General features: G+C 40.7%; 1 protein-coding gene across 5 annotated transcripts in view; it reads right to left on the bottom strand.

Moving 5' to 3' along the window:
* The window catches only part of ARNT2 (aryl hydrocarbon receptor nuclear translocator 2), a 109,878-nt gene that overhangs the window by 71,567 nt on the left and 15,506 nt on the right, over positions 1–22,805 (bottom strand). For 2 of the 5 annotated variants that reach the window (XM_087744218.1, XM_087744217.1), the window contains exons 2-4: positions 11,904–12,015; positions 5,596–5,643; positions 2,431–2,475 (exon numbers count right to left, since the gene is read on the bottom strand). In XM_087744218.1, coding sequence (XP_087600344.1) covers positions 2,431–2,475; positions 5,596–5,643; positions 11,904–12,015 — 205 coding nt within the window. Of the gene's footprint in view, positions 1–2,430; positions 2,476–5,595; positions 5,644–11,903; positions 12,016–16,722; positions 16,856–18,091; positions 18,249–22,805 lie in introns of those variants that run through there. The other 3 variants (XM_087744220.1, XM_087744219.1, XM_087744221.1) reach the window with 3 other exon arrangements.

Here is a 22,805-nt window from a genome sequence, read left to right on the forward strand (position 1 = left end):
TGTGAAAAGAACCCATATTTCTAGCTACTGGCTTCTGGCCTTAATCTCTTAACCAGTTTAATCTCCTTTGGTTTAAGGACAAAAAAACAAAGTAGAAAAATGTGAAGAACTGACAACTGACAACTTCAGCCAAACTCCCAAATTTGCCATGATGCATCTCACAGCTTCCAGTCCTTGCTCATGGTGTTGGATCTGCTTATAAGAGGTCTCTTTTAGAGGAAACCTCTCACTAACAGCTGGATCAGGTCAGGAGTAAGTGTCAGTGCTGACTTATGAAAAAAAAAAACCCACTCAATGACAAGACAGATCTCCAGTCCTATAATGCTGTGTGGAACATCCCACATCCCTGCAGGGAGACACTACATGCCTACAGGATCAGATTGCAGGACTGGGACCATATATGGTATAACACTACATACAAAAACACCCCAGTAAATAAATAAAATGAGTATGAAAGACAGCAAGTAAACATCTGGCTTGTCAGACACAGACCAGAATTAATGTTTGAGAACAACCTAGCACAGCAGGGAAACAACAATGACAGTACTTGATGCTGCCCCACTTTGGGCTGAGCTCCAATTTTCTCAATCCTTTATAGCAAACATACGACTGAGGTGGTGAGTCGAATTTGAGAATTCTCAAAATGGACAGTCACCAAAACCTTTCAGAACTGAACCTCTGGGAGTTCAGTTTTCCCATACTGTAAATCACCATTGCTTGATCACTACTAAGGAATTACACCAATATATGCATCTGAGATGGTCCGAATGGACCTAGAATACTTCAGTGCCTAGCACTTATTTTCCCCATACTGTACCTGTCAGGTGGCAGCTAAATACAAGTACACGACAGGTACATGATGCTTCAGATGTCAAAGCAGCATCTTCCACTGATTTCAATGAGCCGTGCATGGCATTTTCTTGTGGGATCGCTGGCTGATCCAACAAGATGTGAAAGGTGATCACTTGGAGAGTCCACCAGCATTGACCGGCATAGTAACACAACATTAAAAGAAACTGTAACATTCTCTGGAGCTGACTGTGACGAAGACTGATCATGGAAGTCGAAGCTAGACTTGGCACACTTTTTGGCTACTTTTAATAATGAAGCCTTTTCTTAAAATGCAGGAAAGAATCCGAGTTGCAATATGCTGCTTCCTGAAACAGAGGAATGCATGGGCTTGCCCCGCTTTACAATGTGCTTCTTGCCCCTGCACAGATAGGTGTTAGATGCATGAGGCATTGCCTCCAGAAATGTCACTTGTTAGGGCTACACGCACAGTTGTTATTCCTACTGATGCCTATGCTTACTATACCGATATTCAGGAATTCCAGCTAGAGGTCCCTGCAATGAGAGCCCGTGGTGGTTCAGTAAATTACAGACAGTCCTTGGTTAAGGTCACTATCTACTTACCTATCTATTACACCTTAATAGTGAACCTTTCCACTTCAAATATCTGATAAACTGCCTTTGTGCGGGTCGGCACAGATGCGGGAGATAACAATGCCTTGGAACAGCTTGTGTGACAGTGCACGCGTACATAAGAGCACGCGTGTGTACGTGTCGGCATATACATGCAGATAAGCATGGACAAGGGAAAGAAAAATGCATTTTTACATTATGAAAGCCTGCTCTAAGTTCAGCATTTTCAGAGAAATGGTGATCAAGAAGAGAGAGAGAGACAAAGAACACATACATCCAACATATATTTTACATTTATAAATACATATTCCATTGTCTGCCACTAAAGTATTTTAATACTCCTGAACATTAAAAACAACCGTTATAAAGAGTAAACAAAGAGATTGCAAAATTTCCTATGAAGAAAGAGAATATCCAACAGTCCATTTCATTTATGCTCATAAAAGCTAAAAAGTAATAGTATGTTAATCAATTGGCCATGAAAACGTTCAAGCAAACAAAACCCTGAAACTTTCCTGAAACTAGTTCAACTGTAAACCCTTAAAAGAAAAAGAGGGGCTATGCTCCTCTTCCAAAAGTGTCTGCCCTAGGAACCCTGGCATTCATAAACATGTATACAGAATGATGTCCTAATTCTGTCATTTCTAACTTTGTTTTCTTATGGAAATTCTGGAGGGACGTTGAGTTCTGGTAGACTGCGGGATCTGATCCAAACCCACTTAGGTCCAGGGTTAGTATTTCCGATTTCAAGCATTTTTGGATCAGCCAACCCTGCTGACTTTTGATCAGTCAGAATAGCATCATACAACATAGAAATGGGGGCAAACCATATTTGGTTTTCCTTTTTCCTACCTGGCCATCCTTTCTGGGTCAACAGTACTTCGATCATCATCCCACCTAGAAACAAAACAACCAGCTCTCTAAGCTAAGGCACACCTACTGAGATTTTTTGGGCACGACCATCCCCCTCTTTTCTCTCAGCAGAAGAGCTCTACAGAACACGCCTACCTTGCAAACTTTTCCTTATCACCAGAGATTTGATCACCATCATACCTAGAAAGAAAAGATAGTAAGTAAATTCACAAGGGTTATGCATGGCATGGTAGTCAACACACAGCAGAAAGCGAAGAGGTTCACGACTGCAAACTATTACAAGTAACAGCAAGAAAAATGAGGGCATGAGAACAACAAAGCAAAGAACACGTAGAGTCTGACGAAACTTCCAAGCCATGCCGATTCAAAAGCTTCATTTGTATATTTTAAAAAGTTGGAGACACATTTCAGTGGATTTATGCAAACACTTTGACATACACTCATTGCTTGGGAAACTTAACAACCAGCACCATTACAGAAAACACCACTGAGCTTTTATCGACAGCAGCCCATGAAATATTCATTGCTGTGTTGGAAGTGAAAGAGCTGTATCTCTTCCAGATTGCAACCACAACTCACTCCATTCAGCAGAGGGCACTGATGGTCTACAGATAACATGGGAGGGCAGAGACACACGCTTAAGTGCAATGCATTATATGAGGACACCTTCAGAAAAAAGCTCTAGTAGGTACAGACATTGTACTGTCTGCTGGGAAGACTGGCAAAAGTCAGTCAGGCAGATGAAACTGCTGGGGAAATAGGAGTGAAATTAAAACTGGCTTAAATCCCTAGAAGTAAACAGGTACCTCGTTCCTACTCAAATCAACAGAAGTCAGATGCCCACACAAGTAGGTGCGGTGTATCGGCAGCAACTTTATGGAGGAAATCCTGATCAATGGGACTTTTGCCCCATGGGGTTAAAGCTTCGCTGTTTCTGAAGCGTTGTCCCAGAGACAGGCAGCAACGCGACATTTTACTAAAAAATGACATGCTGCGGCTGCTTTCCCTTTCCTAAAAACATACTAATCATTTGAAATTAGATTTTGCTAAAATAGTTACAAAAAGACACGTTTTTTGAAAAAGATCTTACTTTTGGAGAAACCAAAATATTTGTTCCAAAACAGAAAATGTAGGTTTTCAAAAGTAGAAAAATAAGGCTAATGGCTTTTCTAGAATTGAAGATTATCACTGCTCAAGAATAGTCAAGTGACATTTTGTATTAGAATTAGCTTTTCCAAAACGATGCCATTTATTACAACAGAGCCTATGAAGCTATGACACCTCCATGTATCAGCTAACAAGGTAATACAGCATAATTAAGCATCTTTTTTCTTCTAAAAAACTGATAATTAACTTTTTCCTTTTTTTCTTCTCAAACAAATTAAAACTAATTTTAAGTACCCCAACCGTGCAAGTTCCTCTATGAGGCTTCATATTTTCCTTCCCCAGTAAGACTCATTCAAACTCTGAAGAGAAAGCTTGAGACTTGAGCTGTATTTCTTTCTACGTTGCGTTTAACACCAGCACCCTCAAAACGTTCAAGTGGTAATGCCAATTTCTTCCACTTGACTCTGCCCAGAGAACAGACTGAGCCCAAAAAATTTTAAACAAAAAGACAGATTCAGTGAGGAATGGCAACATGCCGTTACGTGAGAATTACATGCACACGCCTCCACGTGATGATGAGATGCCATGCAGAGATACCTGAGCTGGCTTGGAAGTCCCTGAGAAGCAAGGTGTGTTAACTCACACGGAGTACCGTACTAACACCACTATCTCCTGTGCTCCCACTAGCTTGGGGCTTGTCTACTCATCCTTGTCTGGTTGGCTGGGCTGAAGATGGTATTGCTGTCAACTACTGTTTTCTCCCTTCCAGTCTCACAGCTGACCTCTCTGCGTGCATGCTTCTTCAGGCACTTCAGTCAAAGCTAGCTGGGTTAGCTTAAACATTTAAACAGCAGTTCTTTGCTAACCAAATAATGTTGACTGAGACAAGCTAGGAATCAGTCATGTGAGCAATTCGAAGAAAGGAAAAGTCCTAAAAGTAGGGCACAACTAGAAGAGGATGTCTGAACATGGCCCTGGACATGTCTGCACTGTTTTTCTGTACTCCCTAAAAGCAGAACAATCTGGGGTTTTTACAGCATTTAATATTTAAATATCAGATTTTGATTTGACATCTAAAATCAACTGAGTCTAAGCACAGCACAGCATACCTCTCCAATAAAAATAATGGAACTATTGGCTGTCCCCACCATCAAACTTTGAAAGGCCAAAGCCAGGATGGAGACAGACCAACGCACGTGCACCGTGCCTAGAAACCCTGATGCTTATGCAAGCATAAATCAGGTCACATTCATCACAAATCTTGTTCCCTTAACATGTACCTTCTAGCAAACATTAGGACTAGCCCTCAGATCACCGGTTTTAACACCAGAGACTGGAATATCCTTTCCGTAAATCACGTCAGCTAAACAGAGGTGCTGCTGGTCTTGTCCAGTAGGTTATGATATGCTGTTGCAGCACATCTTCAGCATACTTATCTTTCAGACCGACTAGGAAGACCTTGTTAAAACCCTACGGTGCCAGCTGTGTTTCAACATGGCTGCTGCTATAGAGCTGCAGTTACAATTTGGATAATCGGCAGTTATCCGTAGGCCTCCAAGTATCCACCCCTCACTGCAGCTGCTTGGTTTCTAATGAAAAAATGCAAACAGTGTGACCAGAAAAGAAGGAAAAGTGAAAGAATGGTAATGATGCTTTAATGTTTGTTTTTATTTCTAGCCTAGAATACTCCACATTAATTAACACTGATTTTGCCAATTTTTACTATTCAGTCACACCTAATGGTACATAATAACCTTTAATCTTAAAAAAACAATCCACGCCTCTAGGATCTGTCATATTGTCTTAAGAAGTTAACATTTGAAATAAATGCAAAATAAAATTCGTTTTCAGTGGCAGAAAGACAACTTCAGCAATGCCAAATAACCAAAGTTCATCTACAGCAGTTGAAATAATAAGATAAAAATCACAAATTTTCTCATTTGACATAGCTGCAGAGTGAAATTATGACACATACTGTCAGCTTTGTAAGCCAATAACTACATTAGGCAGATTTCTGCCAGGATGCCTAATTTGCAGAGGAAGCCGATAAAAACAGTAACTAGAATTTAGGTCAAGTTGTTGGCAAGTTCTTCAGCCCATATTCATATTGACTTTGAAACATCAGTAGTGAGACAGCTGTCTTTCTCCACTGAAAGAAGTCAGCGATTTCGCCAACTCTTTGTAAATGCTCACCTTGAAAATTTGCTGGGTCCCTCCCCATCTTCATCATCGAAGTCCATTCTGTAAAAGCAAGATTTCCAAATCAGTAATCATGATGCTAACAATGGTGACATGAACATTCAAGGCAGTGGCTCTCAGCCTTGTTTGATTTATATTTTGACTGCAGGCGTTAACGACTGTAGATTCCAGTTTTCCTCATATTCTCCAGACCCCCTAAAAGTAGCTCATCAGCTGCCAGGAATACAAAGAACACAAGTCTTTTAAAAAAATAAAATAATAAATTACTGTTCTGCTCCACAGAAATCTGCACTGTTAAAATTCATAAATAAAAGGAAATATTAAACAAATGCTGTTCTTGTGAGATGGTCAGAAGTAGTATCTCTTAGGCCTGATAGAAGTTTACAGAAATCAGTGGGGACTCTATGTTAGAGGACTGAAATTAAGGCTAAAGAATATAAAGTTCTAAAGCTGTACACATAATAAACACCAGGCCACTATTTTTGCCCTAGTCTAAAGAAAGCACGTTAGAGGTAGAGCCGCATAAACTCCCAGCCTCCCTGCTAAGAGGATTATCTGCACCACCGCTAGTGATGGTAACTGTCGTACGTTCTTTAGACTTGCCCTGTATTACCAATCATTTCACACAAATTACCAGCCGGTCTGCAGATGGCCACTACTTTGTGGTATTCCTGTGGTCCTTACTAAAATGACCTATGGGTCTACTGTGCACCTAACTTACCTGGTTTATGCCCCAGACCACCTTCTTAAGTCAGCAGAAGAGACGAGCTCTTCCTTGGGCCAAATCCCAGCCCTCCAGTTAGGCTCCTCCAGGGAGCCACAAAAAGCAGGAACCTCTTTCTTCACTTCTTACACAGAGAGACTAGGAAGATTAACTTCCTAAATTAACCACCTAAATTCGTTTCCTATGTTAGGCAGCGTGATTGTCTCCTCCTCATTGATATCAAGTCACTACAAGTTATGCAATAGTATCATTTCCAAAGCATTTTATTCATTTTTATACCTTTAGAAAGAGGTGGACAAATATATATCCTGATTAAAAGGGGGTGACTCTGCCATTAAGGCAGGCTAAGAACCAAGTTGATATAAAATGATCATATACAATTATTGTATTAGTGTATTTATTTTAATAAGAAAATACATTAGTATGATATAAAGACCTTGATCAGTCACTTAAATGTAATTTGTGTAAATAGGAAATCATAGTTTTGTTTTGCAAACAATTTTGTCAGGTTTCTTTAATACTCTAAGCTTTCTAACATTTCAGTGTAATAAAACTTCACACAATTACAGATTCCATCTCTCTAAAACTTCATATTAACAACAGATATAAGTCACATTAAAGGCAAAAACCCTGCAAAGTGACAATAATATTTACCTCAGTATTAAAAGAAACCCCTACAAATTAAAAATCAAGATTTGTATGTGCAGAGCATGGGAACAATGATGGAAAAACACTCTCTAAAACTACAGCAGCATAGAGAAATATGAGCGCCAGTCAGGCAACACTGCCTTGCCTCCTATCTCTGATAACCAAGACAGACTGGGCTATAAAAGATGTGTCTGAGTCACAGCAATCTACGTACAAGCAGGACAAGGGCAGCAAATAAGCACAGGAATTGGAAATGGTATTACAAAAGTCACAATAATATTTTCCAGATGGTAATAGTGATTATTCATTTCTGGAGGAAGCAGAGGGAAAACCATTTTCCCCAGAGTCTTAAGAAAAGATGTGTATTTAATTTGGTTAAGCTTGATGCAATCATCATTTTCACTATAAATTACATTTTTGCTCACCTAATTATCACCCAATGCGGTTTCCCAGCTGCCTTGCGCAGAACAACACCGACCTCCAGCGGCCAGCACCCTCGCTCGTGCCAGGGGCCCTGCGGCTCAGCCAGGACCCAGGGCCACACTGCTACCTGTCACCCCAAGTGTGGCCTTCAGCGCTGGCACCAGCAGCCTGCATGTCCCCAGACCTGCTGCATATGCAATACTCCCAGCAATTTAACATTTACGCATTATCACCTAGCCGAAGGTCTCCTCTTACCTACCTGCTTCTTCCTCACATGTAATTACGTGCCTGTAGGTGACATCCCAGAACAAACTTCCAAGTTATTTCAATTGCAGCGTTTCTACCTACACCAAAAATGTGAAAGTCAACGTTACAGGAGAGCTGTTTGTTTACAAGCAGAGGGCACATGGGGCACCTGAAACCACTCGCAAAAGCATCACGTCAGGCATATCCTTCACTGGTTTCACTGGCAACTGAAACACAACTGAGAGAAAACCCCAGTTTCAAAGTTGGGGGATAAGGGCAGCAGAAAACACATATGCCTACAGTGGGGAAAAGCCTCTTCTTCAAGGACTTAATAAGACATTGCTTTAATTTGGGATGGATTAATGATGTAATTACTTTTCTTCTTCTCTGATACACTGAGGTCCCGTGCCTTGGTAGATTTTCTTAGCTTCCAGCCAAATACTCCAGCTGAGTGCTAAGAGATGGGTTTTCCTCCCAAAATCAACCAGTAGCTCTACTGCATTTAGTCTAGTTTATTATTACTGGAATATAATGCAGAAAATTACAGACAACCTGATGACAGTTTAAGGCTTGATCCTGCCACCTGCACTCTATACCTACTTCCAAAGGAATATGTGGGACTAGCACACCTATTTATCTGGATATCAGCTTCTCACAAGATCTCGATGGGTTAATATCCGTAGGTAATACCTACCACATTTATACTGGGCTCATCACGGCAGAATCTGATGCCTAGGGTACAATACCAGACTATAGCAGACTAAATCTTTAAATAATACCTTTGCTTTGTTAAACTATCTAAAAACCTTGACTTTATTCCAAATGCAAGATTATTAAAAACAAAATAAGAAATTTAACATAAAGTTCATTAAAACTGTCAATACTTGTAAAAATACAGCAGCAAATGTATCTCTGTCCCATCTTTGTTAATAAACACATTTCCTAATTTCATATTTCACTGTGCAAAATGAAAAAACCCTTTCAAAACCTGAAAAAAAAAAATCTCAGGTATAAAGTCATTGATTCCAATATCCTGCCTGAACCACCATGTTTGCTTTACAGCAAGGCGGAGTGAACGATAGGGAATCAGTTGTAACCTTCAGCACAACACAGCAGAACACATAAAAATAATATTCCAACAAACTCCTCATACCCTGACAGATAAGATCTTCTGTTCAGATACAATATACTGCACATTAGCAAAACAGTAGGAGCAGTCTCCAAGAAGACAAATGACATCATTTCAGAAGTTTCAGAAAGCGTATCTTTTATCTTCATTTAAAATTCCCATTAAAAAGAGACTTTAAAAAAAGAGCTGCACTATGCTCTTTTGTTTTGAAGAGACAGCATAAATCTTGTTTTCCTCTTTCACACCGTTCATGCCAATCGTGAAAAGGCCTGATGTATGAGGTACTTATCAGAATATATTTTCCTCAAAAGATGGGTGGGTACCATTAATACCGTGACAAAAATATTTTTTTTAAAAAAGTATTTCTTTTTAATTAGAAACATTTTCATACAAAGAAACCCCTCCAACAAGGTGGTCCTGCACTGGTTAAAAAATTGAGATAGGAGAGGATTTGAACATTGCAACAAAATGATTATGTAAAATTCCCACGAAATGTCAGAACGGCTTGCCATGATTACAGAGCGTAGGAAGGGGGCAGGCAGGAATGATCAGGAGCAGATGCAGCTGAGGCAGATGGGGATCTGTACTACAGCCCTTTGTTCAGTGCAGTACAGGGGGGTACACCCGGGGAGGGAGGCTGGTGGGCTGTGGTCTCGTCCTCTCCGTATCTTACAGTTCTGGGTCAGAGAAAAGACAAGACCATAGGCTGAACTGAAACAAACCCAATGCATCTCTAAACCAACCAAAAAAACCCCACCAACCCGCCCTCTCCAAGTACAGATTACCTAGGAAGGTAAAAAGCCCTCATATTCTCTCATACAGCAAAGCTTGAAGAAAAATCACATTAAATAAAGAATTGATGTTACATTTATCTAAGGTAGTCATTGACCACTGCAATGCATTATTTTATGCACTACTAGGCTGTCACTTTTTTCTATAAAGTACTTGGTATAATTTACAGAAAGGAAAAATATTTTTCTCAGCTGTCAATGAAGCTGAATGCCTACATGGCAGAAACACCTACTGGATAGCCAATGAGTTTAAACTGATCTACATTCAAGTCCATACAGCAATTATTCTGCCAGCTTGCCTCAGCAATTATGAGAAAAGAAACAATTTTCAGAGATAACCGAAGCTGGAAAAGATGACTGTGTTCACTAGCTACATTCCTTTATGTTTGACACAAAGCATTCATTTCTAAAATGCCCAAGGATTTAGGTGTACAAAGACGTATCACCAGGACAGTAATGAAAGGACCAAGTGTTAGTTGCAACTTTGTTCAAAGAGAAGCTAGGAGGAATTAGACACAGCAGGCATTCTTTCCCTCAAGGTCTGAATACATGCACATTGAACAAAAAAACCACAAAAAAACCAAAAAAACAAAAAACCAACCACCCTCAGCTCAGGCTTGGAGAAGGGCTATTAGTTCAGAGCTATAGTGCACAGATAAAATACCACCACCTGGGTATAAGAGCAAAGCTATACTAATTTACTGACTGCATTTGCATGTTAAATACATTTAAAATAATTTGATTTCATGTTCCTCCCACCCTCCCCCCACTCCACTTTCTCACAAATAGATGATACTTAAAATGCAACAGTTAAAGCGTAGCTTTCAATTAATATCAAGTCAGTATTTAATATAATCAGAAGATGTCACAGACAGCAGCATCAACCCTTGGTAACGGTAATTTGCAAACTGGTATTTGCAGTTGACATGGCTTATGATCAAAAAAGATCAACTACCCTGTAACTCAACAGTACAAAAGCTTATATACGTTATGCAGCAATGAAAAGACGTTAATGCTTTGTTTGCTCTTTTGAGTGCAACTTTGAAAAGGCTTTTTCATTCAACAGTTTCAAAATAAAAATGTGATGCCTGTCAAAGACAGATTTCAGGACTTTCTCAGACTGATTTCATGCAGTTAGCTCAGCATATGAAGCACACTCACTGGGAGTAAACCTCCAAATCGTCCTGTCCGAAGGAACCCCCCTCAGAACAACCATCCTGAGTTCATGTCACACCAACTTAGCTCCGCGTCCAAGGCAAGGTCCACCTTCTCCGCTGTTAATTCATTCCAGGACTGAGACTTCAGCACTGTTACTTGAGCAGACACCTAAAACTGGCGACATACCTTGGTGAACAATCCCTACAGTAACTCTCACAAGGAATAACGCCTTCTCCTTACGTGTCCATCAGTGACGATTTTACTCACACTATCAATCCTGTTAAGCCCTACCACTGTCATATTTAGGGCTAAATATGAGACTAATCAATCTCTCTTGCAGGCGCTCTCAGATCAGGTATCTCTGAGAAAGCATCACCTAAAGACTGTTATTTGCAATCAACCTTTGATAAAAACAGGGGGTTTTTGTTAATATGAGAGTAGTTTTCTGCCCTTCTGCAGCTCTTGCTACACTTTTCTTCTAACACAGAGGATTAGCATGAGTTGCCACAGAGCAATCTGATGTGGAAAAACTACCCCTACACCACACCAACCTCTGAAGTTGGATAAGAAAAATTTTCTTCTTTACACAGCCCTCAAGCTAAGGCAGGGGCTGAACTTGATTCAGGCCCTTTCTCTCAGAAGCAGACTATGCTGCATTTCCAGTGAGACCTAGAATATCTTAGAACGCAATCTCTGAAGAGTGACTGCTTGGGCTATTTCTGTACCTGGGACTATAAAGAAAACATTTTTAACAGAAGGACTCTATTTGAGAGATTCCAAGTCCAAACTTCAGATGAAGTTGGATAAGTCTGCATGTGCAAGTAAGAACACATCATGCTACCTTTATTCACATGACAAATCCTTTTGAGATTAAACAGATGTAGGCAATACGCATTCATGACATGTACAACAGCCACGGGATCCAAACTCCGTTTCTGGATGCTTTGCCAAACCTGAAAGTCTTTTGAAGCATACAAAACAACAAACGATACACGTATCAGCAAGTTTGATCTTGCAGGAAAAGCAGATACATTGAAGAGAAAAACAAAACACCAGCGACTAATGCCATAATGTAGTTTCCACACAAAAACATTACATAATAAACATACACATATAGGTACATTTTCAGGTTTTCAGTACGAGTCATTTCAGTTTCAGACCTGAAAGAAAGGAAATGGCTTACCCAGAGCGCCGCTTTCCTCCTCTGGAAGGCATGGATCCTGCCATTCTCACTTGTCCACTCGCCATTGGTGCCACCGGCAAGGCCACCGAGCCAGGAATATCTGATGCCATTTCTGTAATGCAGAGATAGGGAGGGGGGGAGGGAATCCTTTAATCTATTACCTTCAAGGAGAAACCTCTGATGATAACATTAGAGAAAGACCCTTTCAAAAATAAGCAGAGAAAGCTTTCCTTTTTATTTCTAAGGAAAAGTAAAGCTCTCCTATCAAAGACTAGCAGATTCACAGCTCCCTTAAAGGAAGCCCAGTTCTGTCAATAGCCATTACGAGTGCCTCAGGAGACAGAGAGAATTGCAGGTATGTACTTCTGTATTTCAATTTACCTAATGGTTCTAATTTTACTTCTCAGAGTGGCTGTCAGATGAAGGCCAACAACCTTTTACAATAGTTAAACTGCCTTGTAGAGAAATGCAGAGCTGAATTCCCACGACAAACGAAGCTGTGGATCATGGTACCAGAGTACCAAGAAAAATAAAACTTCAAAACCTCGGTTTGCCAGTGAGGTCAAGAGTTTAAAGCAGGAATGAATTACCAGGTGACGCTGGTTTTTATTATTTATATTCTGGTGGCATTTAGAGGACCAGACTGAACTTAGCAGAGCTCCAAGGCTTCCTGTATTTCTGCATGGTACCTTGCAGAGCAGAACCAAGCCCGAAATCCAGGCTGATATTCATCCCTCTGCCAGTGCTCTGGGTATAGCCACAGGTTAATGAGATCTTCAAACCTCAAAACTTTGATCTGAGGAACAGCAAGAACGCACCTTACGCAACCGTTTTCAGACCGCTAACGGCAAGTACTTTTACAACCTATTAATAACAGTTCATTACACTTCAAAAAAGAAAAGTGGAATATAATTTATTTATACCCTTTTCTCCTGTCCCATGGATTAAGTATGTTTTGCCTCTGTGCAACTCTTGTAAACTACGTAAGCAATTAGAACTTTTTTAATGCAGATAAACTTTACTTACTCTGGAGGTAAAATCTACAGTCATAACATTTAATTATCTTGAAAGAAAATGCATCCTTCTTACAACTTTTCTTTTTTCTAAAACTTGGCAGAGTATCTGGAGCTACAGATAAATATACTTACTAATGGAAAGCAAATCTGTTAAAAAATCCTGCTATTTTTTCCTCAACAAATAAGTACAAAAGAACTTCAATTATGGAAACAGGAAACCATGTTCTTTCACTATGTCTGGAGAGCACTTCATCTCTGCCACACTTTATATAAATCCATTATGCAACATTATGCATTTCAAATAATAACATTTTATCTGTTCACCGATTTCATTAATTTCTTCTAGTACATTTACTTCTATTAACTCTTTTTCAAATAAAAAGCCACAGAGCAAAGTACTCATCCAATATTTTTCAACAAAGTGTGCAAGGACAAACAATGAGACCTCTGCCCACAACACCGCACCACAGAAAGTCCCGCTGTGTCTAAAGCTGCTGCTATGTGGAAACACTATATTAATGTATGTTTTTATTATGTTTAGCGTATTTTCACACAAATAAAAGCATAAGCATCCAAGTAACTGGTAAATCACTATTTCCAGAATAAGTACCCTTAGCGGCCTAACGCCAATAATTCACTTGGAACATTCAAATTCGCATTTCATGGATAGAAGCTAAGGTCATTTTGAAACGCTCTGCTCACTCATTTATTAAAGCAGATGGTAAAAACCATAATAAATCTACCTGCGAAGTGTCCCTGTCACTCAGAAACACGTTTCAGTATACATCATCAATGAGATCAGATTTTTTTAAAGTAGTAATTGTAAAACAATTTCAGATCAACTCCGAGCAGTATTTTAAGAGAGTAAAAACAACACTGTCATCATAATTGTGATGAGAAATTCTCGTAACCTCATTTTCCTCAATCTGAAACAAAAATCATGAAAAACCAGGCTGAGGGTTGGATTCACCTACTCTTAAAAGTCTAAAAGCCAAAACTAATTATTTAAGGTAACTTTTCAGATCACTAAAAGGGAAACAAAACACCACCCTTGCACTGCTATGCACCCCATGCTTAGAGGTGCATCCAAAATAGGTTGAGTAAACCTCTTTCTATAGGTCCCTTGCTCTTCCCACTGACAACTCAGGAGACCTAGACAGACAGTTTCGATCAGGTGTCCAATTTAGGTGGTTGTGGCTAGGCAGAATGAGTTGTTTTTCTGCTCTTATGTTCAGCCTTTAATGTATGAAGACATGAGAGGCAAGGGTAGGTAGTGAGTTTCAAGTAGTAAGGAAAAACAGAAACTGTATTTTTTAAGAAAACAGTAAAAAACAAAGGCTAGAGGAATGGCCAAACCACAGGCTCAGTTATGTCAGTGTCCAAAAACACCTGAAAGAAAACTTTCTGCAACAAATCATAAGCTGCAGAGTTACTGTGTAGGTATCTCGAATCTCTAGAAGGCACATCAAAAACAGCGCAATGAAGAAAGTAACTTATTACACAAAATAGCCTTCCAATATGTCTTCACAGTCCTGGGAGAATGAAACCAAGCTGACCGCTCTAAAAGGATGTCTTCAAAAATCTCCACTTCTGAGATACAAGCACAAGAAGAAAAAAAAAAAAATCGGGATCCACACACATTAATCCATGTGAAAGCTCAACGAAGATGGAGAAAAGCTTCAGACCCTTCAAATCAGAAGACTTTCCATTATGCAAGTCTGAAGGTGTGACAGACCTGCACACACATCAATGTGTAAGGCACCCAATTTCCCATGTCAAAGAGACACCGGCCATTGTGCAACCTGTTGCAGCTTTCAGAAGAGCCTCGAGGATGGACATACACTGCTAACAAAAGCAGTCAGCTTTCCAAGATTGCTTTCCTGACACAACAGAATTAGAGTTCTGCAGATGGAGAAACCAGGAGGGTTGGGTCTCTTTCAAGCCACATAGCAAACACAGCAAAGAGAGCAACTCCAAGGGCAACACCACCATGGAGCACCCAGAACCTGAGCTGCCTCAGCGAGAGCAGCCAGACAAGCAGCGAAGCACCTTGCACCCCATCTCGGTGTACAAACAGTGACACCAGAGCACTACAGGAGGACTTCAGGGACACAGCTGACAAAGCGATCCCATCGCTCAGCTGCAGCCAACTGGGTCTTGGAAGCTATATCAAAGTTGGACGGTTGCGCAGAAATGTAAGCACTAGATTGTGGTTGTAAAAACTCCACTCACAAATGGAGCAGCTCCCTGCGGCAGGCTGCAAGACCTTCTGGGGAGACGACGGAATGGGTCTGAGCTGCTTCCCAAATTACTTCCATCTCTACTCATCCGCAAGCATCTAAAAGGACCAGATCTTTGATGATACTTTTACATTTATGAAAAAGGGCTGGTCAGAAAGGTAGAAACAAGTTATCTCAAAAAATGAGGGCCAATCTGGGAAGGCAGAGCCAAAAGAAAAATCTGATGGAACAGTCAGCTGCTTCTCTGACTAAGCACCTGAGAAGTTACCTGTCTGTGCATGCTCCAGGAAGAAAACGAGAGAGACAGAGGAAAAAACACACCCATAGACTGGAATCTCAGATAGAAATATTGTGGTAGAGAAGTACTCCAGGGAGCCTATTACCATTTAAAAAAAAAAAAAAAAAAAAGTAGTATGCATCGGACACAGCCCTAAAGAAAGAAAAAAATATAAAAAATCAGAAAGGTAACCTGCAATTGTATGAAGTTACATCAACATAAATCTAGGGCAGCCCCTTGAAAGTAAATGAAGCTATTCTGTTGTAACATAAACTAGTATGAAAGCCCAGCACTGCAGAAGCAGATGTCAGGTTGGTTAGATATAATTTAAAAAAAAAAAAAAAAAAAAAAAGAAAAAAAAGACATGCTGGGTCAACAATCATAAAGGTCATGTTTCCAGGGTCATCTACACCCACGTCCAGACACATGTTAACACTGATGTTCACAGAAGCGTTTCAGCAGCAATAAACATTAGGAAACAAGCTGTCCTCTTTCTGAGACTGGACCTTCTGAAAGTGGACTTTCCTTCTGCCAACAGAAATAAGCGTTGCTTACTTTACCCAAAACTAAAACATGAGTATAAGGGTACAATGTTCAGAAAGTAAAACAAGGTCAGGCTGAACGTTCATGAAAATCACCTATAGCCATCAAGGCAGTGTTCTGCAAAAAATTATTTAAAAGAAGTTCCTTAGTGCCAAATAGAAATCGCTTTTCTTCTGCAAATATACACACAGTATTTCATTTTAAAGTTAGAAAGCTACCTAGTGACCTGCCAAAGAACACAGAAATGCTATTAAAATAACACCCAGCACACCACTCATCTTTAGTGGATATTCTTCCAGTTAGATGACACCTAACGGCTCTTGTCTTATTGCTGTCATGCCTGGGTGCAGGCTTGATCCTGCCACTAATACTCATGTTCATCTTGGGGATCCCTGAGGAGCCACACTAATCCAGGGACAATGTCAGTGCTCAGTGTAAAAGCACCAGAATTAGTCCCTCCATTTCTGTACAGAATTAATTTCACTACTGAACACTCCAAGCCCGGATCTTACACTTTCCTCCAGCACCACATGTAGGTCACCCCCAAAACATTCAGGGATCTTCTTGAAACAAAAGACAATCTGCAAATGTACATGAAAAATACAGGGATAAAATACACGGATTTATTCACAATAAATCCATGTTCATCTCAAACTTTGTTGTAGAGACCTGTACAAAAAACAGCTACGGTGCATTTCACAAAGCAAAACACGAAAAGCAAGCTAAATGCTGCACAAGGATACCTTGAAAGCGCATGTGAACCACAATCGCAGCAAGAATTACTGGACAGCGCAACACGCCAGGATGAACCTGGACTTCTCTTTTTAGGGAGAGAACTATTAAACCATGGCTCTTAAGCCCGAACTTTAAATCTCGAGCCCCACCCCAGATCCACCGCCTGAAATGCAGCTCTAACTCGTCTCTGACACAAATCTGTGACTTGCTGAGACGCCCCGCAGAGAAGCGCAGCTCTTTGGCCAGGTATCTTCGAAGCCTGCATCACACAGCTCCGGAGACGGCGTCTCCTGCTCTGCTCCTCTACAGAAACCACAGCCGTACGCCTTGCTGTGAAGCTCTGAAGTACAACCAGACGCTGTGCATGACGAGACTTTGTAAGTCCGTCTTACAAAAGATCCTATTCACCACACTATTTCCAGGCACTCAGGCATCCCAGGCTATATTCCTCTCACCCACACGCGCCAGACACGGTCAGGGCCAGGTTTAAACCTGAAGCCTACTGGAGAAATGCTTCCACTGACTTCAACAGACCTTGAATTCCCGACATTAACTTTAAGGACCAGTTCCAGGTTTGCCATTACATGTCAGGTACCACTGAGCATGCTCTCCACCGGGCTCTTTTATCCTTCAGTATCTACTGTAATACACGGGATTAAAGTTAGATACCAGCACCTGATTAAACAAATGAGATTCTACTTTTATCAATAAAAATGTGACAGATTTCCAGCCGCTAATCCATAGAATGACTGAGATGTCAATCACCTCCAAGTAAATGTGGATCTAAGGCTAAATACAGAATCACGAACGTGCCCTCTCCCATGAACAGCATCGTACACAGAGGTTTTAATTATTCTAAGAAAGCAAATTTCAAAAACTTCTTTGGAAACTGTATTTTTCCATACCCTGAAGTCATATGAGAGTTAGATGTGTCTCAGCAAAAAGGTTTCGATTGCAGTCAATTGCAAAGGGGATTTTCTGCCTAGCACAGAGATATTTAAGAATAAACTAAAGCATATCTCGTACTTTAGAATATGCCAATGAAAATATGAAGCCATCATGTAGCCAAAAATATTTCACAGAAACACCTATGCTAAAATCTAGCTGTACGTTCAGTCATTGCTTTTACATGTTAAGTACAGAGATTATAAAACAGAGCTCACTCTCAGAGAATATAAAACCCAAAATATTTTCATTGTTCCTGATAACTCTGTTAATACTGTTTTACTTGCATTCCATTGCCAGATACTTTAAATAGACTCCACATCAGAAAGATCTACTGTACAGAAAGGATATGTACAAAAGCAAAAACATTCTTTTCCATGCTCTTAACACAATTACGATAACAAATAAATCAGGAAATATAATAAATCCCACCTTTAAGGAAGACTCTTACAAAGAAGCTATTTCTTTCCTGTGAACAAAACCTTCTTGGAGAGAAATTTTATCCGCATATAAGAAGTGTCAGAAACCTCTGGGAAGAAATGTAGCAGCATTGGTATTCTGCTCAGAAAATGTCATCACAGATCTGTTTACCTTAACTGTGGACCATGATTCAGCCGGTGACAACCGTCTTGCATACTGATCAATTTATTTGCAGCAAAATTACTAACATTTTCTACTTTAACCATTTAGGTTCTGGAAACAGCTCCTAAGACAGGGAGGGCTTTTATGAATAATACATAAATCCCACTTAATTTAAAAATTTCCCCTCCACCAAGATGCCCTGTACTTTGGGGGGTGGAGGGGGGTGTCCCCCCATAATCTTGAACAAAAATTAGGGCATACTGTAAATAGTTACTAGAGAAACACTCCCTCTTTTAAAATTAAAATCAAAGCTTTATCATTTGTCTGCATCACAGGTGAATGTTAAGTATACATGAAGGGGCGGGGGGAGATGATGCGATTAAACTGATCATTTTGGGTGGACTGACTGTTCAGCAGAGACAGTGACCAACCATTTAAGACAGTGGCCTAAATGGTGGTCTAGAGGCCAGATCCAGTTATCTTGCCACTGCCTTTTCTGCCGTGACTCTGGAGGAGATGCCAAAGTTAGGGTAATGCAACAAATCTAAGAGCTATCCACCGTATGTCCCATCAGTAGACTGGGAGAGCAGGTTTTGAAGCCAAAGAGCTGAAATCCTCTACGGTGCCTCCACTGTTGTGTCCACCCAACCCATCTGTGGAGTCCTGGAATCTCAGTACAAACCATACTTTTTTGTGTGCCCTGTAGTTCAACAACACCATGGGGATGTGCAAAAGAAGGCGGGATGCAGACACAGAATTAGAAATAGACCTTGACAAAGAGAGTTTTGGTCTACTTTAGGTGAACTCTTGTTTTAAGTGCCCAGCTTGAGCGACAATGCGAGGCAGATCCCTGCAGGATGAGCAGCTGACACAAAGTCAGGGTCCTCTGAAGCACCCAAAACTGGGCATGTAGAAAGCACGGCACCCAAAACCCCAGTTGTGGAAATGTTAATCTTATGATTTGTAACACCAAAAATGATTTCATATAGTACACCTAAGTGATTTTGAATGCTACTTTGACAATACTTCTTATTTTTAATTCCAATTTTCATGCTAAGCACCTTGTTCACTCCAGTCATGTCTGGTAATTCCATTCATCCAGATCTACCCTGTGGTCGAGGCTCAACAATTTCCACAGACATCAGGGCATAAGAAAAGGATGAGGACCACATTCATGCTCACTGCCTATGCCTTCTCGGCCTGAATGACCAACTACCCGTATGAAACTGAATAAACTCAGAATGGCCTTTAGCATGATGCAGAAGAAGACCTGGAGTCACACCTCTGCATCTACTGCAGAGATTGTTATAGACTAAAAATTCAACTTGAAGCACAGACAGAAGATGTACATTACTACCTAAGGTTAGGTTGGGAAGAAGGGAAAGGGTAGCTGCTTCTTCATTCCTCCTATCTTCCTGACAAATGGCATGGCACCAATTCATCTTCTCACATATGCCCATGCATTTTTCCCTGGCTATTTTTCCCCTTCTCATTCATAATTCCTTGTTATCTCTTCTCGACGTATTCAGCCTCCGGCTTAGATGAACTATTTCTTGTATTCCCTCTAATAAGCCAATATATCTGACTGCTGACAAGTCACAGTATGACCATTCCCCTCAAGAAAAAGAGGTTGCTGGAATTCAAAATAAGGAGGAAAGATTAAAAAAGAGGCCTTAATGGCTCTTGTTCTGAAAGTGTGTCTCTAGTCTTGGAAAATAATAAAACCCCTCAGAATTAAAACAAGGCTTCTATCTTCACTGTAGAATGAACTTGAAGATCGTCACCTGAACCTAAGCGACTGGCCTGCCTCTAAAATTTGAAAAATCTTTCTCACTGCAGAAGTGGAGGATTTAACTCAAGCAGAACAGTGTCTAGGTCTTCACAAGAATTACGATGGACAGACACATTAGAAGAAAAGCACTTCTAGCACCCGAAGTCTGGAAGTGCACCAAAAGTGGGCTAGAAGCAAATCCAAGGATCTGGACTAGCCTTGCACTGAACACACAACTTGAGCCTCCAACACTTGGCAAGTCTCTCAAGTATAAATAGTCACAGGTGGGAAAGCGCACATGCAAATCGGGCAAGGAAGTAGGGCAGCCGCTGTAAAAGGCCAGTTTGCAGAGAGGATGAAAATCTAGCTTTGAAAGGCTATTTCAGGATTGATGGAAGCTTTATTAAAAGAAGAGAGGCAGATCCTTAGCTTACATGAAGGGTCACAGTGAAACTGCAGTCAACAGCAGCAGGATCATTTATGCTGTCTGAACCTGGTCTTAGGCTATTATATCCATGATCATGCACTGATACAACATAATCTTCACTCAACTGTTTTCTGCCTTAATTTGCCCTGGGTTTATTGATATTATTAGTGACACATGGCAAAAGTACTAAATAAATTACAAAAAAATTAGGCTCCCCAAACTATGCATCATTTCCATTTGAAATGAATGGTGATCCTCCCTCCTCCTCTGACATTTTGTATTTGCCAAAAATAACTGCATAATTATAAGTTGTGTGCAAGAAACAGAAGGTAACATTCAAAGTTATTTTCCATAATTTTTACTTAGCATCAGAACTAGCAAATACCATATACGGCTGTTCTGTTATGCAGAAGTGGCCAAAGCTAACCCATTAATGAACTCACAAAATCTGTAGAAGCACCCGCCCAGCCTGAGCAAACAAACATGATGAAAAAATAATAAAATGTAATGACTTCCCTTCAAGTTTCTCAGAGACAGATCACGCTCAGTCCATTAACTCTTCATTTAACAAGTCTGGTTCATTTAGCTTGTTTTGGTTGGCATTCAATTAGAAATTCCTGTACAGGACATTTTTTTCCCTTTTTAAAACAGAACACTTGCTGTATTTCATCCAGTAAAACACCAGGAGGTAAAGTGGAGGCTGCAAGACAAGCTAAAGCTACACTAAAGCCCAACACAATAATACTGAATTAGGCAAAACACCTGCACATGGCCCTGCCCCACAATATTATCACTGATTGTTTGTTAAAAGGGCTTGGTAAGATTTGTTGCTCCGTAAAAAAGCAAAAAGCCAACTGAATAACTCCCAGTTTGTTTCAGTGCAAGTTAAAAAAACAACCCACCACACCACACCATATACTCGGCACCAGTGAGGCTGCACCTCAAACACTGTGTTCAGTTTTGGGCCCCTCACTACAAGAAGGACATGGAGGTGCTGGAGCGTGTCCAAAGAAAAGCAATGAAGCTGGTGAAGGGCCTAGAGCACAAGTCTTATGGGCAGCGGCTGAGGGGGCTGAGGTTGTTTAGTCTGGAGAAGAGGAGGCTGAGGGGAGACCTTATTGCTCTCTACAACTACCTGAAAGGAGGTTGTAGCAAGGTGGGGGTCGGTCTCTTCTCCCAAGTAACAAGCGACAGGACAAGAGGAAACGGCCTCAAGCTGTGCCAGGGGAAGTTTAGATCAGATATTATGAAAAATTTCTTCACTGAAATGGTAGTCAGGCACTGGAACAAGCTGCCCAGGGAAGTGGTTGAGTCCCCATCCCTGGAGGTATTTAAAAGACAGGTAGATGTGGTGCTTAGGGACACGGTTTAGTGGTGGACTTGGCAGTGCTGGGTTAACGGTTGGACTCGATGTTCTTAAAGGTCCTTTCCAACCTAAATGATTCTATGATTAGCTTTACTGTGATTCCAGTTATGTCCAAGTTCTGTCGCATCTGCCTCCACATTGCTAAGACTTGCTGAGCTTGGACTTCTGTCTACACAGAAAGAAAAACCCTCTCATCCAATCATTCCTCATTTCCCGCCTTGCTCAATGGCATGTCCCTTGCTGGCCGTCCTCATCACTACATGCACAGAACAGAACAGCTAAACCTAGATTACTTCTCCCATTGCATTGCTTGTCCCCTCTTGGGAGCCACCCCAAGCCTGTCCACGCCTCAAGGGCAATGTGAAACTGTTTCAGCTACCATCAAACTGTCCCACAACTTGCCCCTTTTCACCTTTTTTATCTTCCCACACCCTTACTACTTTTGCCAAGCCTTCCTGACCAGTCACAACTATCTCTGGATGCCCCAAACTTCCTGCAATGGGAAGCTGTTGATGCTAGAAGTTTATAGGGGCTTTAGTAGAGCCTGTCCAAAATTGTGGAAAAGAAATCCACCGAGTGCTACAAAATACAAATGTCATGCCTGGCTCGAGAAGCCTCTGAGTCACACATGGCTGGAGGGTGGGAAGGTACCCAGGGGAAGCACCATACATGCTTGCTCCGATTTTATACTCCTTCAAGCACCTGCTTTTGGCCAGTGCTGGAAAAGGCATGCTGGGCTTGAAAAATCTTTCTTTTGGGACAGGACAGCCAGTTTTTACGTCATGAGCAGGGGACACAACATTTCTCAAGTGTGCTTCTTCTACAAAGGTAAGAAATCAGCCAACCATCTCTATTAATTTATTTCATTAACAAATCAAGCATTTTCTGTAGTATGTCCTTGCTATAGATCACCAATTACTAGTTTTATATCATCATTGCTATTTGTCCTTCCCCAAACTCCTCATCTTACTTCCCTGTTCTACAAGATAATTGTCCAAAG

Source organism: Nipponia nippon, unplaced genomic scaffold, assembly GCF_047370975.1.
Source record: "Nipponia nippon isolate SJK-2023a ecotype South Korea unplaced genomic scaffold, ASM4737097v1 scaffold_9, whole genome shotgun sequence".
Taxonomy (NCBI): domain Eukaryota; kingdom Metazoa; phylum Chordata; class Aves; order Pelecaniformes; family Threskiornithidae; genus Nipponia; species Nipponia nippon.